This window comes from Chaetodon trifascialis, chromosome 2 (assembly GCF_039877785.1).
Source record: "Chaetodon trifascialis isolate fChaTrf1 chromosome 2, fChaTrf1.hap1, whole genome shotgun sequence".
Classification (NCBI taxonomy): Eukaryota; Metazoa; Chordata; class Actinopteri; order Chaetodontiformes; family Chaetodontidae; genus Chaetodon; species Chaetodon trifascialis.
In genome coordinates, this window is record NC_092057.1 from 3,921,938 (window position 1) to 3,938,436 (window position 16,499).

Genomic DNA, 16,499 nt, shown 5'->3' on the forward strand with positions numbered 1-16,499 from the left:
AAAAATAAACCTTGTTGTGATAATCCTTTCACTGGTAACAGGTGATAGTATCGTGATTGGGCATCCTGGAAAGGCTCAGCTGTTCACAAGCGAGGTTCACCGCTTTGTCAACACATGATTGTAGGATATTATTACAAGTGCTCGAGAACTCTTTGTAAAACTGTTGTCAGTAAACACAGTTTGTTTGCAGATGATTGCATTGTGTTTTTATTTAGGCTTTTTGGGAATCAGAGTTGTAATTATTCATCAGTACTTCACAAAGCAAATCCTCACTCAAATGAATATGTTTGGTACACAAGCAATCCTGCAACTGAAGAAACTACAAAAAATGGACATGAAGTAATGATAGTGCTGGTTTCTGATTCCTCATGATGTTTCCAGACCTGGCAGAGTTATTCATGCTTGCTAATTAGCACCAGAGGAAATATTTTTCCCACTCAATTTCAAAGCATACTTAGATAATTATACATTTCTGTATTTTGATGACCTAAATATTTGCCTTGAGCTTCAGCAGATTAGGTGATAACTCACACTCCTAGCAGATAATAGGACTGTGTAATGTTTCAAAGATGAGATATTATCATCATATTAAGTGGCATAAACGGATAATCCCCTCTAAGCTCTGTTTATGAAAAACTGTTACACAAAGGAATAGGGAGTTAACTCTCTGGGCGTACCAATTATCTGTTTGGCAAAATAATAAACGCCCACCTGTGATGAAGTAGTTCACTTGTTTATTGATGTCCTCAGAATCATCATCTGTGGTGCTGAGAATAGCGATCACCCCGCTGGGAGGAGGGTCGTCCTCGCTGACGGTGCCTTTGTAGATCTCTGCAGTGAAGCGGGGCGGGTTGTCGTTCACATCGGCAACTGTTACCTCCACTTTGGTACCAGTGACGTGCTGGACTTTATCGCCTTGGTCTGTGGCTTGGACAGCGATTGTGTATTTGTCCATCTTTTCGCGGTCCAGCTCTTTCAAGGTGGTCACCCATCCAGTTTCACTATTAACAGCAAACAGCTCAGAGATCTCCTGCGAGTTCTGCTTGGGGTCCAGGCTGTAAACAACATGGCCGTTGGTTCCAGAGTCCTGGTCATTGGCTTTGACTTGGATCACTTGAGTTCCACTGGGAAGGTTTTCCACAACAACAGCCTCATAAGGGTCTGACTCAAAGACAGGTTTGTTGTCATTCAGATCTTTCACTTGGATGTTGATATTTACAGATGCCGCTACCTCATAGTTTTCATATTTGGTTTGGGCAAGCAAAGTCAGCTGGTACCATTTGGTCGTCTCGTGGTCGAGGCTCTTCTGAAGCTTCAAGGCTCCACTGTCTCTGTCTACAACAAACACCTCGTATTCATTGCTCTCGGGAGTGTCTCCCCTCACCAGGCTGTAAACGACTGGTTGTTCACTCTCAGCCTGAATTACTTCAATCTCTGTGCCAATGGGAAGGTCTTCAGCAATTGTATAGCGGTAATGTGCTTCAGTGAATTTGGGAATTGGGGTCTCTGGTGCAACAATCCTTATGTAAACCTGTACAACGGAATGTTTGGGTGGATTCCCAGTATCCTTCACCCTAACAAAGAATGCATAGAGCTCGTTTTCAAGCCCAATGAGGCTCTCTTTGGTTACAATGACCCCAGAGGTTGGGTGGATTTCAAAGTTTTCCTCCACATTTTCAACATCTGCTTCGATTGAATACTCAATGTCAGCATTGCTTCCCTCGTCCATGTCTGAAGCAGCAATTTTAACAACGGAGGTTCCCCTTGGGACATCTGATGCAATAGTAGCTTTGTACTCTGCTGCCCTGAATTGTGGGGCATTGTCATTGACATCCGTGAGAATGACATTGACTATACAAAAGCCGACTTTTCCACCGCCGTCTTTAGCTATGAGAGAAATAGGAATAACCTTCTCGGCGTTGTTCTCACGATCAAGGACCTCTAGAGTGAAAATCTCTCCATTCTCATTGACAGAGAATTTGTCTTTTGCAAAATCATTGACAATCTGGTATGTTATTTGCCCATAAATGCCTTCGTCGTCATCTGTCGCTTTTGCTTCTGCTACCAAAGTACCAACAGGTGAGTTTTCAACAAGTTCTACCACATAGTCCACCTGAGAGAAGGTGGGGTTGTGGAAGTTGGCACCAATAACTGTTACCATGACAAGGGCTGAGCTTCTGAACACGCCGTCGGATACCGACACATTGAGGTTGTAAAGAGGCTGCATGTGTGGCCTACGGTGATTGGAAATAACAATGGCACCTGTGTGTTTGTCAATGGAAAAGTTCATATCCTCGTTGCTGGATGTAATGGAGAACTCCAAGTTATCTGAGTCCGAGCTGTCAGCATCAGATGCCTGGACTTGGGTGATGAAGTGTCCACGTGGGGCCAATTCACTAACAGTAGTCTTGTAGGTGTGCTCTGTAAACACTGGAGCGTTGTCGTTCAGGTCGGTAACGTCTATCGTCACAATGACGTCACTTGAGAGGGCTGGAACCCCTCCGTCCACAGCGCGGACTCTCAACTTGTGCTGCTGGGTCTCCTCATGATCAAGAACTTGAGCCGTAGATAATATTCCCGTGTCACGGTCGATAGTGAAATAATCAGAACTCTTTCCCTTTTCCTCAACCAACTGAAAGAACACTTCCTGGTTATTACCAGTATCAGAATCTTTGGCCTCGACTTGCAAAATGGATGTGCCAATGACAGAGGCCTCGGAAATATTGGCATAGTAGGCCTTTGACAGGAACACGGGGGCGTTGTCATTTACATCTTCCAGTATGATATCAACAAAAACTTCAGAGTGTGCTCCAGTCAGAGAATCTGTGGCTCGAACATTTAACTTGTAGGCGGGATGTGTCTCAAAGTCCAGAGGCTGGATGACATGAATTACACCTGTGTTGAAATCAATTGAGAACTGTTTGAAAGGATCGCCCTCAGAGATTGTGTACACAATACGAGGGCCTTCAGAATCATTGGCCTGTACGTGAAGCACAGGAGAGTGTAGCTGAATGTTTTCAGGAATTTCAATGCTGTAAAAAGCCTTCTCAAACACAGGCATTGCTTTGTTCACCACTGTTATTGGCACCTGTACTTCTGCTGAAAGTGCTGGCTCTCCATTATCCTCTGCTACAACAACAACGACAAAGTCTGTGTTAAGCGACTCCTTCTCAAATTTCTTTTTAAGGGAGATTTCACCAGCGGGGCTAATTTGAAAGTGCTCCTGGTGTTCCTTCAGGTGATAATGGACATCTGCATTCGGGCCCATGTCTTTGTCCACCGCGGTCACTTGTCGGATGACCTGGCCCTCCTCTGCATCCATCTGGACCAGGGCATGATAGGGAAGGTTGACAAACATGGGTTTGTTGTCATTCACATCTTCTACTGTCACAGTTACTAGAACATGAGCCCCTTCCTCAGATTTGTCCTCTCTGGTGACCTCAACAACGATGTCAAATGTGTCCTGTGCTTCACGATCAAACGGAATCCCAGTGGTTGAGATTACTCCAGATGTTCGGCTGATTTCAAACTTGCTGTCAGGGTTCAAAATTTTGTAAAACAAAGGCTCATTCACCTGGCTACCGACAGCGGCAATGATCGCTAGTGTTTTCTTCTCAGCTGAGTTTTCTTGGACGTAGGCTTTGTAGGACTCCCTGGTAAATTTCAGCTTGCTCTCTTTGTTTTCTTTCACGTTTATCTTTACTGTAGCAACAGTGGCAAATCTACCATCCGAAACCCTCACCTTTAATTCATATCTGCTCCTGAGCTGTGTGACATTCTGAACAGAGATTATGCCTGTAATTGGATCCATTTTAAATTTATCACCAATATTTCCCTCGGAGATGGAGAAGAGAAGTCTGGAGTTAGGCCCAGAGTCTGAGTCTGTAGCGTTGACCTTAATAACTTCCACTCCTTTGTATGTTGGCACTATGACGGCTGTCTCGTAGAGCTCTTGGCTAAAAACTGGAGAACAGTCATTAACATCAATTACTTCAATGGTCACGTTGGCCGCCGTCTCCGCAAACAGGCGTGGCATTCCTAGATCATGGACCTGGACTGTGAAGCGGAAAACACTCCTCTGTTCATAATCCAGAGCTGTTGTGATTCTTATTGCCCCGGTGCTTGAGTCAATGGCGAAATAGTTATGTGCAAAAGGCTCGACAATTTGATAGATGAGCATGGCATTCTGGTCACAGTCGGCATCAGAGGCCCGAATGACAAAAGGGGTGTTTTCATGGGTCAGAACAACACTGTTGACAGGGGCTGACTCGCTGATCACTCCTCTGAATTCCCTCTGGAGAAAGACTGGAGCGTTGTCATTTTCATCCTTCAGATGAATCAGAAGTGTCGTGTTGCTGGCAAGTCCCGCCATGTTTGTGCCCTGTATGATGAGCACGTATTGAGAGACGGTCTCATAATCTAAAGCTTTCTGGGTCACCACCACTCCTGAGTTTGGGTTTATATCGAATGCATTGTTTATGTTGCCACTTTTTATTTGATAGAAAACAGACGACTGGCTGACGGCTGTGACCAAGCTGACAAAACTTCCGGGATGGGCTGATTCACTGATTTCTGCAGAGAACTCTTTATCAGTGAATCTGGGGGCTGCATTGTCAGAAACGGTGACCACAATGTGTACAGTGGCTGTGGTCGACAGTGGAGATATTCCTTTGTCAGACGCCTTAACAGTGAGTTCAAACAGGCTCTTGCTGCTCCGATCAAGCTCTTTGGCTACCGTGATTGTCCCAAGAACAGGGTCGATGGCAAAGGAGTTTGCAAAGTTTCCTGTAAGAAAGAAAAGACAAAAGAATTATATAATGTTTTTCATTTTGACCTGTTGCATGTGCCTGGCACTGCATGCAAAATGTATATGTTAACACAAGAAAAACAAAAAAACACTTTGCTACATGTTGTATCAGGAAGATGAGGTTGATAAGCCTTTGAAAAACCAATGTTATTCCCCTTCAACATTAGCTGGTCAGGAATGCATCTGTCCTTTCCAAGCAAGTCATGCTAAGCTCTCAGTCTGACTGAAAGCAAAGCAAGCGACAATCCAATTATATTAAGTCATCCCAATTATTCCAAATATGCATGTATTCAAGCAGAGAGCTCATAGCTGCGTGTTTCTTGATCGCATATAACAGCCTATTGTAGGAGAAAACCATCGTGGGAAATTCTGAGGGGGGATCTGCCCATCTCCCACGTATCTGGACATCCTCTGGACAAAGTCTTCAATATTCTCCTACTCTTTGCAAAGTATTCCATTCATGATCAAGATCCAGTGGGCCGCAGGACTCAAGATGACTCATACATTTTTACAAGCTGATTTCATTTGCATCATTTTACAACGAAGGCTTTCTACAATGAGAAAAAAAAAACGAGGAAAATTCTGCAACCTTGTGAGCATTTACCCGATTCGATGCTGTAGACAACCTCTGCGTTATGGCCCTTGTCTTTGTCAAGAGCTGTGACGTGGAGCACGGCCGAGCCTACAGCTGCAGATTCAAACACACGGGCAGAGTACGGGGTGCCTATAAACCAGGGCGCATTGTCATTGGTGTCAGCCACATTGACAATGACACGCACAAGATTCCTCTTCACTGGGATGTCCTGGTCTCGAACCTAGAAGAGACAGGGAGACGGGGGGGGGGGGGGGGGGGGGGGGGGGGGGGAGGCAGAGACAGGCGAGTGTGTGAGAACCCTCAAGGGAAATTTAATTCCTGAATAGTAACATAATAAAGAGGTGAAGCTTGTCTTAATTTCAAGGATGTTTAACTTAATAATGACACAAATAATTGCAAAATAAACTAATAAACTAATCCAGCTGTTGGTTAACTGTAAATGTTCATTGTTTCATACCATGATGGTCAGGACATGGCGATGCATAGTCTCATGATCCAGGCGCTCGGCGGTGAACAGTGTCCCTGTGCCTGGGTCGAGTCTGAACTTCCTCAGGCTGAAGGGATCAGTGCTGCTCAGGAGCGTAAAGGTCAGTTTATTCTTCTCGTCTCTGTCCACAGCGCTGATCTGCAAGACCTCAGTCCCTGCTGGTTTGTCTTCAGAGACGTTCACCTCATACCACTTCTGAGAGAACTGTGGCCGGTGATTGTTGGTGTCAATGACACGGATGAGCACCTGTAAGAGAAATTGAGAAGAAGAGAAGAGAAGAGAAATTGTGGAGAACATTCATTTTTAACAGTTGTTGTGAAGAAAACTATTTTCTGAACCTTTTCTAATTTTCTAAGTGTGTTCTGAGGACTGCTATGTCACAGAGGCTAACTGGAATTAGTCGAATCAGTCAAAATAAATCCAATGTTGAACATTTATTTGGTAAAAAGCATGAAGAGGGTAGCTAAAGCAGTTGTCCCCAACCTGGCTTCAGTTTAGTTTTAGTTAGTTTTAGGTTTACACATGTAAACACACAAACTTTCGTACTCTACAAACCTAATAATTACCAGAATACTAGTGTAAATTTGCAAATTTTCTTAATGGTTTAAAACAGAGTAGCGATCAGCAAGCAATGAATGTGCCAGTGAATCACTAAAAATAAGACATCTACAGTGGTACAAAAATAGTTCAGTACACTCAAATAGTCACTTTATTTGTACTCCTCTCTCATCCACACACGCACACGCCCGCACTCACACACACTCACGCACACACACACTATAAACTTTTCATGTCCTTTCCCCATGCTCTTCAGTAATAAGCAGCCTTGCGTAGGCATAGACCAGATCGATACATATGATGGCAAAAGCAATATTTTAACTGAACGGCCACTTGATGTAGCTAAACAAGAAATCAATGCTGAATACTCACAATGCATCTAAATGACACACATGAGCAGGCGATTCAATTCAGAGTACATGAGTCATCAACTATGTGACAGCGAGCTGTCGATCCAGTGATATTAATAATATATAACACGTCCAAAAGTAATAGAACTTTCAGTCTGGTTAAACATGTTTTAATGTTACTGTTTCGCAGATGAAATATTCTGCAACAACTTGTTCAGACTCAAATCCACAAAACAAATTTCTACACGTATGTGCTTTCTACTTTGTCCAGCAAAAAGTGCAGTCACTGTGTTTTTTTTTCCCCAGCACACTACAAAGACAACATCCCCAAACTGTAAAATTCCACTGGGAGCATGTTTTATCAACACCAGCCACTCGTCTACTGGACTTCCGACAGAGGATTATGGAGAGCTGCTGGAATGCCATCTCTGCTTCCCAGACCAGCGAGGGGCTTCTACCGTTGCCAAACATGGGGAACAAAGGGATCAGCCCAGATTAGACACCTGCATACCAAACACAAGGGGGTGATGTCCCATAAGGAAACAGACAAGGCCGAGCTGCTCGGTGCAGGAACAGTGAAGGGGACGATGGTTGCAAAAGCTCACCAGTAGAGAGCTCACTAACTGACCAGGATTTGTCAGATCTCTGGTCGACACAACTGCCTGCTGTTGTTTTTTTTGTCATAATGCTGTTTGCTGAGCACTGTGAGCCTATATCAGAGACAAATATAGACTCAACCTGACAGCACTGATAACATTTACAATCTGCTGTGTGCTGTGATGCTGGCAACGCTGCTGAGGCTCACAGATGTCATCTTGCAGGGGGAGCGTTGGGATGCATGCTGTCTGTCAGTGCTGTGCGCTGGCTGTTTGCCATAAGTCATGTGTCATGAGCGACCCATGTCACCTGCTAATCAGGAGGCGTAATGTTCAATAAATACAACTTTATAATCACATGTTAACCCTGACAAAGTGTGTGAAATTGAGCCTCTCGTGCATGCTGAACCCTCTGCGGGCTGACAATCTATCTCATTCCAAACATGTCTTCTCATGTCATGCCAGACATCATATAGCACCAGATCCCTGATGTCTCACAATCCACTTTTTACACACACAGATGCATGCAAGCACGTATACACATGCTCACAAAATGCGCATTTCCACACACAAAGAGGCAGTCCAATGTGTCTCAATCTGGCCAGCGTCAGATAACGCTCCTCGTGAATAGTGAGTAAGGTGGCGAGAGCTGATAGTGCTGTCAAGAAGCTGAAAGGAATGGAACCTGGTCAGTAGTATCCACATCTATGCACGATGTACTATTTCATGTGGCTTAGAAAGCACACAAAAGGCTATTCAATCCCCCCCACATCCCCCACATGCGCACAAACTTGCCTTTCCCTTTTCAAGGAGGCTCTACAACACTTCAAAGGAACTCTGCCCCCCAAACATCACAAAACAGCACGATACAGCCTGACTGCAGCAGAAATGTTGGTATGGAAGAAAACTCTGTAGTCTTTGTATATGGCTTCCTCTGGGAATGCTGGAGAGGAACAAGATTGGAACTGAGACACAGACACTGACAGATGGAGATAATAAAGAAAAAAAAGTGCTGTGAGGGTGAGATGAGAGGAAGACGGAGAGGTGACAGCGAAAAACCAAAGAAATCTAAGGGAAATGGTCAAATTTAGAAAACACGGGTTGTGGTTGGGAACGAAAGAAGCACACAAACAAAAAATGTGGCTGAAAATACTATGCAAACAACAACAAAGAATGAAAAGAAACAAAGATACAAGAGTCAGGTTTGATACTGAACACAAGCAAACATATGAGTGAATACAGTGAACCTTCAAGTGAGACATAAAGAGAGTCTTTGTAATGTGGACGCGGATAACATGAGAAACAGGAGACCAGGAACAGATTGTGAGCAGAACAGCTTGAGGTACTTCTACACGGCCAAGGGAGGATGTCATATAGCTAGAGATGGGGGGAAGGGAGGCTGGGCTGCATGCCGAGGCTGCCTTGCTGGCGCAGCCCCTGGCTATGAGGTGCCCAAGCTAGAATGCGGCAGCCCTTGTCTACATCAGCTGATCTCCGAGAAACTACAATGGTCAAATGGAAAGCGTGCGGCAGAAAGGCCGACTGTTTCCCACAGACCTCCCACAGACTGTGAGCGTCAGACTGGGATCGCCACCGGAGTCGCAAGAATGTTGGATTTAAAATCATTTTCAATTTTCAGCTCACAGTTTGACACCGTCATTTGAAAATAAAACAGACATTCAAAAACAAAAGCGTGCTTAAGAGACCACAAAGGAAACGAAACACCTTTTGCGTTGCGTCCAGTACAGGACACGGGGGGAGCTTTCATTGTGCTCATTGTCCTCCTGAGCAATGCGTAGGAGAGGAAGCCCCCCTGCCAGGTGGCAGGTTCTGGGCAAAGGCAGGGCACTGGCACCGGGCACTCCAACATGTTCCCAAAACAGGATTAACACAGCCCAATACCCACAGAGATCCACCGCTCTTGTTTGCGCTTTATTCTACCCAAACAGAATAATCATCATCTCCGCATGCCTGGCCAATAAATGTGGAGCTTTCTGAAAAAATGGTGGAAGAAAATCAGAGAGAGAGAGAGAGAGAGAGAGAGAGAGAGAGAGAGAGAGAGAGAGAGAGAGAGAGAGAGAGAGATAACAAAAAGGGGAAAAAACATTCCAAGGAGAGAGAAAATAGGCCAGCCTGTCTGGCAGCACAGCTTCCACATGACTTTGATTTGAGGAATAGATAAGTCCAACTTTGAGCTTTCACGAGGTGCGCTGCATGTGTGTGATCGGGTAGATGTAATTGGCGGTGAAATTCTGTGTGACTTGTTTTAAAATGTAAACAACATACTGTCCCCGAGGAAAACAATTTCATGCTGAATAACAAACAATGAAAGACTGTTTTGAGTTTGATTTCCCACTGAAATTCACTCCTCTTGGATTATTTTCATGTTGCAGAGACGGAGAAAATTGATTGTTCAACGCTTGTCTTTTATTTCTAAAATTACAGATTAATATTTATTCAAGTGCTCAATGATTGAACCTACTGCTGTACAGTCTGGTTGATTATTAACTAAGGCTGCCAGCCTTGAAAAGGTAATGAGTAAGCCTACCTGAAGAGGAAGTCGGTGTGTCTGATACAACCTTTTCCAGATCTTAGCCCTATTAGTCACTCACTGCAACAAAAACCACTTCCCAGCAATAGATGCATTCACTGTACAGGGTTTGTTAAAACCCCTCTAACAGAGTCAATACTGTCAAGGCTGAACGATGTTATCGGATAAACAAGTTAGTAGCCAAAACACTCAGATGGCTTTCCTGAAACATGAGGCACTCAGTATGTTGCTGCTATTCAAGGCGATCCCTTTTCAACTGGCACTACACAATATGTACATATCACATGTGTATGCAGGTAATATGAAGGCCACACACTACACTGAAGACAAATGGCTCTTTCTCACCTGGATTCTGGTCTTCAGAACAACAAAACCATAGAGATAAGTACACGTTAGAGCTCTAAACAAAAGGTTTTTGTGGAGCATAATTTATTATAGTGATGCATCTTTACTTTCAGGGATGTATTTATTACTAGCCAACAAAACGTGGGTATTTACTACTGTCTATTTTATCACCGGATGCCTCTTTCAATCACCTATTTGGCTCCCAGCACTTCCCAGACAGCTGCACAAATCACATAAACCACATTTCCACCAAGCACTCCACTCCAGTTCAGTTCAGCCCGGTTTGTCAGACATTAGAGCGGACATTTTTGTGTTTTCACTGTCAAACGTTGTGGATGGTTAATGGAGCCGGTTCATGCCGACACGTTTTCTTGTTGCCCCTTTGCTGAGGTACCGAGCACACTGATCTGGGACTTGTGAGTGAGAAACGCTGCAGTCCCCTGTTCTGTCTTTCTGCCTGCAGCCTTTTCTCAAACAAAGCTTGTTTCCTGGTTGTAATAAACAGCCAAATACAGAGAAGAACGAACATGAGAGGCGTGTGCGCTGTGAGTGTGTAGTTGAAAAGTGAAGGTAAATGCGAGCAGAGGAAAAGGTTAGCCGTGAGTTGTCAATCTGGCAGTATATGTACAGTACAGGTTACAGTGTGTCAGCTAATAAATGCTGCAGCTTCTCAAGCTGTTTCCCAACTGCTGTAAAAGCGAAGGAGGTTAGCCCCGAAGCTCTGGAGACAACCCTGCCTGCTGTCTGCGGTGAGGACGCAGAGCAGATCTAAGATTTAGTTACATGCATGTATGTATGGTAAAGCACGGGTATAGCAGTACTGTACAGGAAGAGTTGGAGTGGTGGAAACGCAGTGTGGCCTATGGAGGAAATACATTCAGCAAATCTGTTCCCTCTACAGGACTGTGTCTTACACATTACTCACGTGCAAGAGAGCGCATCAGTCACAGATCTAATAATATGTTCAAAAACATGCAAGGCAGTGAGAAAGAGCGCGCTGGTTTCCTTCATCTGATATACAGTACAAGTGATTATTCTTAGACCCGTGTTCTTATGTGAAGTGATGGTTGAGTTGAGCTGCGACAGCTTGTAGAGATGGAATTCATAAAGCTGATAATCACACTGTCAGATCCCACAAGGGGAATCTGAGGTAGTGTATAAAGTTTGATACGTCCTGAGGATATTGGCAATTACTGCCAAAGATACCAAAACACACAACAGACTGATGAAGTGCAAGTTCAAAAATATGTCACGTCATGCAGGCTTGATGTTTTAGTGTTATTAAAATTTACCACTGCATTTGATGTAATTGCATTGCTTTTCTGTGGAATAAACAAAACGAAAGTTAAGTTTTGAAGCCCCCCCTGTATTTTAAAATGAAACCACTTCCTGTAATGTCAGAGGATTGCTCGTACAGTCAGTCCCACTGAGAATCAGACCTTCTGAATAGGTTAACCTTTGAATGTGATTAATTTAACTTAAAATGTCACTGCATGCAATATTGCTGAGGTGCTTTCAAATAAGTGTCTGTTTCCAGGGCTTTTTTTTTTTTTAAAAAGTGCTTTACGGGGAGAGAAAATCGTGGCTGAGAAAATCGGCACTCTGTGGCTGTTTTTAAGGTTCTGCGCTAAACGAAAGGACGTGCTGCTTCCTCGGATGAGCTGCGAAATGCCAGTGAAGGCGGCGCTTCATCCAAGGCTCAGCGGAGCACAGCAGCCAGATGATGAAAGGCTTTATTCATACGGAGTGACAACAAATAGATTCTTCTCCAGCTTCAGTTCTCTGAAGCTCCCCTTTGAGGACAAAGGACAAAACATTTTGAATGCCACCATCCCATATGACCCAAACTATCATGTAAAAACGTTCAAAATCTCATGGACAAGGCATGACCATGTGAACAAAAAACCAAAGACAACTTGCATGCTAACAGCTTTTATCATGGCAGTTCAGCTTTGGTATCAGCTGGGGAGCAAGACACATCCAAGCAGGAATAAATCAGCATATTAATACACTGAAATAAAAGTCTGTAACTGCTTTTGAAGGTTTTTGGAAGCAATTTTAGTTTCATCTTTCATCAAAATGGCTCCAATAGGGTCATATGGTTTACAAGATCTAATAACATTTTATTGATTTTCTCTCTGTATAAAAGCATCTTTTCAGGACTGTGCTTGTATACATGGACTATGAGTGCTATATATCTGGTTATTTTGAGTCAATTCAGACAAGACCAAGGCCAGCTGTTCGTCTCCGAGAAAAGTAAGAGAAGGTTCACGGGTTCAGAGAGACGAAGCAGAGGGAGGGGGCTCAAGAATGTACACTTTAAAAAAAACCTCTGGCTAGACTATCATCACAGCAGCCCGCGTCAGGAGTGAGACAATGGAAGATTCCTTCGCTTCAACGCTCAACTGAGATGGCAGAGAACAGAGGAGGGGGAACAATGGCGACCCATATCATGGCCGGAAAACCGCCTCCATTCACAAACGAACATTCCAGTTAAGTCAAAGGAAGCTCGACGTCAATTTGACATTTTGGGGAGCACAGCTTTTCACTTTCTTAGAGTCATTAGATGAGAAGATTGATGGCACCCTCGTGTCTCTGCGGTAAATATGAATCTAGATGGAGGCGGTTGGTTTAGCTTAGCATGAAGCTAGTCTGGCTCTGACTAAGGGCGAAGAAATAGTTCTGCACAGTCATTGAAAACTCATTTAAAATGTCATTTTTACACTTTGTTTTTGCATGAATTAAACAAATGAAATTTAAAGTGTTAATCGGTGAGCTTCAGAGTCGCAGGTAGGCAGATTTGTTGCTTTCAGCAGAGCGAGGCTTCGCCGTTTCCAGGCTTTACGCTAAGCTAATCAGCTGCTGGTAATACAGGAGCCGTATATTGAATAGAAGAAGCATATTTTCAAAATATCCATCTTATTAAAGCTAAAGTGCGACAGTAAATCTAGCAGTGAAACAGCCTTATTACATCAGATCTCATATTGTTTGTGTTATCTGTTCATTTTTTCCAAGGCAGCTTTATATGAACAGAGGTCAGGTGGTGTGGGGATGTAATGAGATTCAAACCTACACTCTGTCTCTCTGCCAGGCCAGCTGAGCTCAACGACAGCATCAGAACATAAACGTATGCCATCAAACAGGACAGTTTGGCCGCAGCTTCACTCATCGGCCGTCCCTTCGCTCCCACTATTTCTCACACGAGACAAATAGAACCATGACAACTGCCTCATCAGCTTCCAACTGTTTCATTAGTGTTTCAATTACCTGGGTGCTGACAGTTCGTGTCCCATCTGTGGCTTCCACCGTCAGGTTGTAATTTGATTTCTGCTCTGCGTCCAGGGGCCGTGCTACAATCAAGGTTCCGCTGGCCTTGCCCACGTCAAAGCGGCTGTCATAATTACCACCTGTGGATTTTTTTTTTTCGTACAAACAGCGAGAAAGGACAAAAGATTAGTGGCAGATCATTGCTTGGCTGTCCGCATGTAGCAAGGTTACACAAACATGAAATGGAGGCGCTGAGATGGACACACAAACATCAATTTTCTGCTGTGCTGATGTCATACATAATGAAAAGATACACTAATGCTGATGAAATTTACTGTCAGCGTTAACATTAACCCTAACACACATTGGGACATGAATACAAAGTGATGAATGTATAACAACACACTCTTTTATATACTGGACAACAAGATGTTTAACTGTCATGGATAAACCACAAAACAGTGGAAATAAAATGGAGCTCTAGTTAAAGGAGAGGAGAGGGGGGTCTCCTGCTTCTCTTGAGACTCTTAATCAGGTCACAGGTTTAAGGGGAAAATGTGGCACAGCATCAATCCAGTGGCACAACACCATTCAACCACAGCCAACAGGAAGCAGCAACACACAGTGTGGGATGATCTCTTAATACAGCACAGCCTATTAGGAGATCCCAGCAGCTACCTTCTGCTGTACAGTTGTGGTCACAAGCCATCTGAAGGATGTAAAACATCTCAGCATCCTCTATGCCGTCTTGCAAAAATCCAACCAAACAGAACATTCCAGAGAAAAGAGGAAAGCCGAAGCAGAGCACAGAGAGAGAGAGAGAGAGAGAGGAGAAAAGAGACGTGTCAGTCGGACATTGATTAGAGGGAGGACAGGCTGGGAGGAAGGCAGAGGAGGCGAGCATATTTGAAGGCAGTCAATTTAAGTCCTCTCATGCATGCAGTGCTGATCATAAGTATGAAAGAAAGACACATTCAAGAAACTGCAGATTAAGCGTCAACGCTTTAAAAAAGAGCTGGCAATTAAAATTGTAAAGAAATATGCAACGTTTAAATTGGCTCACATGCGAAAGCTAAGAAAAGTATCAATATTTACTCAAAGTTACGATTAAATTCTGTTATCAAAACTTTTTCTGCAGAGGCAGAATTCAGACCAGGTAAGCTAAGCTAGCTATCTTCAGAGGGTTATCAATTATCAAGATATCGGTTCATCAAAATGGTTAATTTGGAGAATATAGCCAGGGAAAAATTAGTTTGTAAGTTAGCTTTAGCTTTAGCTTAGGCTAGCCGTGGCTTTCGTTTCTGCTAGCTCTCCTGCTTTTAGCTAACTCTGCAACGATTTCATTTTCTGTTTTCACATTATATATTTCTATGACACAATATTTCTACATATGGCAAAATAATTGTAAATTGTAACTAAATACTGTGTGGAGGTACAGTGTATTAGCTTAGTGAGGCAGCTAACATGGCTGACTTCTCACTGACATGCCGTCTAATATGACAAACTCTCAGTATACTACAGAACATTACTGTTACATTAGAATTTTTTACTCTATGTCCGTATTTCACAGACATATCACACACAAACACTATAGTTAGTGCTAAATCTACAAAGCATTTCTATGACATTGAGCATTTCTAGAGTACGCATGCACACGCACAACAACTGAGACGCTTGGGAAGGAGGCGTACCTGTGATTTCAAACCACACGGGAACATCAGAGGATTCGGTGGCGACGACGCCCACCATGTGCGCCACAGGGTCGCTCTCCATGACAGAGAAGGTGAAGGGGGACTCCTCAAAGAGCAGAGGGGCCGCATCGGCCGGCAGCTCCGGTTTGGGAATCCACTCGATATGCAGGCGACAAGTGGAGGATTTCTGGGGGCGTCCGTTGTCGACGGCTTTTATCTGAGAGAGGCAGAGAATGAACGGCTGTGTTACTCAGTGTTATGCAACTTTTTGCTGCAAATGAGTTTCTGCACAGCTCTCTGGTGTATCCTCTGCCTGAGACTCCTCAGAAGTACATACAAGAAAGTTTGGTTAGTTAATGCTAACAGATAAAACACACCAGCAAATATATTACATTTTCCACACAGTGCCAACAGACTTTGGTTACAGCCGCTGATTTGATGCACAAATCCACAGAATGTGTCTCAACAGTAAAAGCTTTTCCGAGCTGTCCACATGGCGAAGCTTGTATTCGCAGTGACAAAACAGCCTTTGTGTGGAATTCTTTTGTGATTCAACCTTTTGTGTGGACTTCAATTACTGTAAACTGTGGTGAGTAGTTTCTTCTTGCAGCAGGAAACACGACTTCGGGTGTGTGGGGACGTAAAATCTGAGTGGAAATCAGTTTAAACCAAAAAAGAAGAGTGAGAAGTATCACCACAGTCTCGACAGCCAAGTGCAATGACTAAACTAGAGGTGAATTAATGATGTTTGTCTCACAGGTGGAAGATTGACAGATATTCATTTTCACACATTGGAACACATTTCTTTCCCTGCGATTCTATGGTACTCTGCAAAAACAGCTGCCGCGATGAGCAGAAAATGTCAAGAGCTGTACACTTTGACGGCCAGAGAGATGTGTCACATCGATGGCTGACAAACTTAGCTCTTCATGACCAGCACCGTGGTATTAAAGCAAACATACTGTGCATCCTGTAACAGTTAGCTCCTTCAAATCTTAAGTACAGCCCTGATTCCAACTGTACAGCAACGATTTATGAAGTGTTCCTGAGCCCATGCATTCGTCTCCTTCATCCAATCATGTGTTCACAAAGTGGTGAACCTCGCTGCATGCTCACTTGTGAACGACTGAGCCTTTCCAGGATGAATTGGGGTTGTGAGATTCAGCGTCATTCACGGCACAAAACTAACAAACTTACACCTTCTCTTTTGCTAATTATGCTGCGTTAAGACAAGCTTATTTCAATACAACCA

The 16,499-nt window shown here is 43.7% G+C and overlaps 1 protein-coding gene across 12 annotated transcripts in view; it reads right to left on the reverse strand.

Moving 5' to 3' along the window:
- fat1a (FAT atypical cadherin 1a) overlaps window positions 1–16,499 on the reverse strand; it is a 76,087-nt gene that overhangs the window by 23,658 nt on the left and 35,930 nt on the right. For 10 of the 12 annotated variants that reach the window (XR_011603458.1, XR_011603460.1, XR_011603457.1 and 7 more), the window contains exons 6-11: window positions 15,248–15,464; window positions 14,235–14,303; window positions 13,557–13,696; window positions 5,860–6,135; window positions 5,412–5,622; window positions 712–4,785 (exon numbers count right to left, since the gene is read on the reverse strand). Coding sequence is in view for 8 of the 12 variants with exons in the window: in XM_070990171.1 (XP_070846272.1) it covers window positions 712–4,785; window positions 5,412–5,622; window positions 5,860–6,135; window positions 13,557–13,696; window positions 14,235–14,303; window positions 15,248–15,464 (4,987 nt within the window). In the remaining 4 variants the exon portion in view is untranslated. The remainder of the gene's footprint in view (window positions 1–711; window positions 4,786–5,411; window positions 5,623–5,859; window positions 6,136–13,556; window positions 13,697–14,234; window positions 14,304–15,247; window positions 15,465–16,499) is intronic. The other 2 variants (XM_070990198.1, XM_070990188.1) reach the window with 1 other exon arrangement.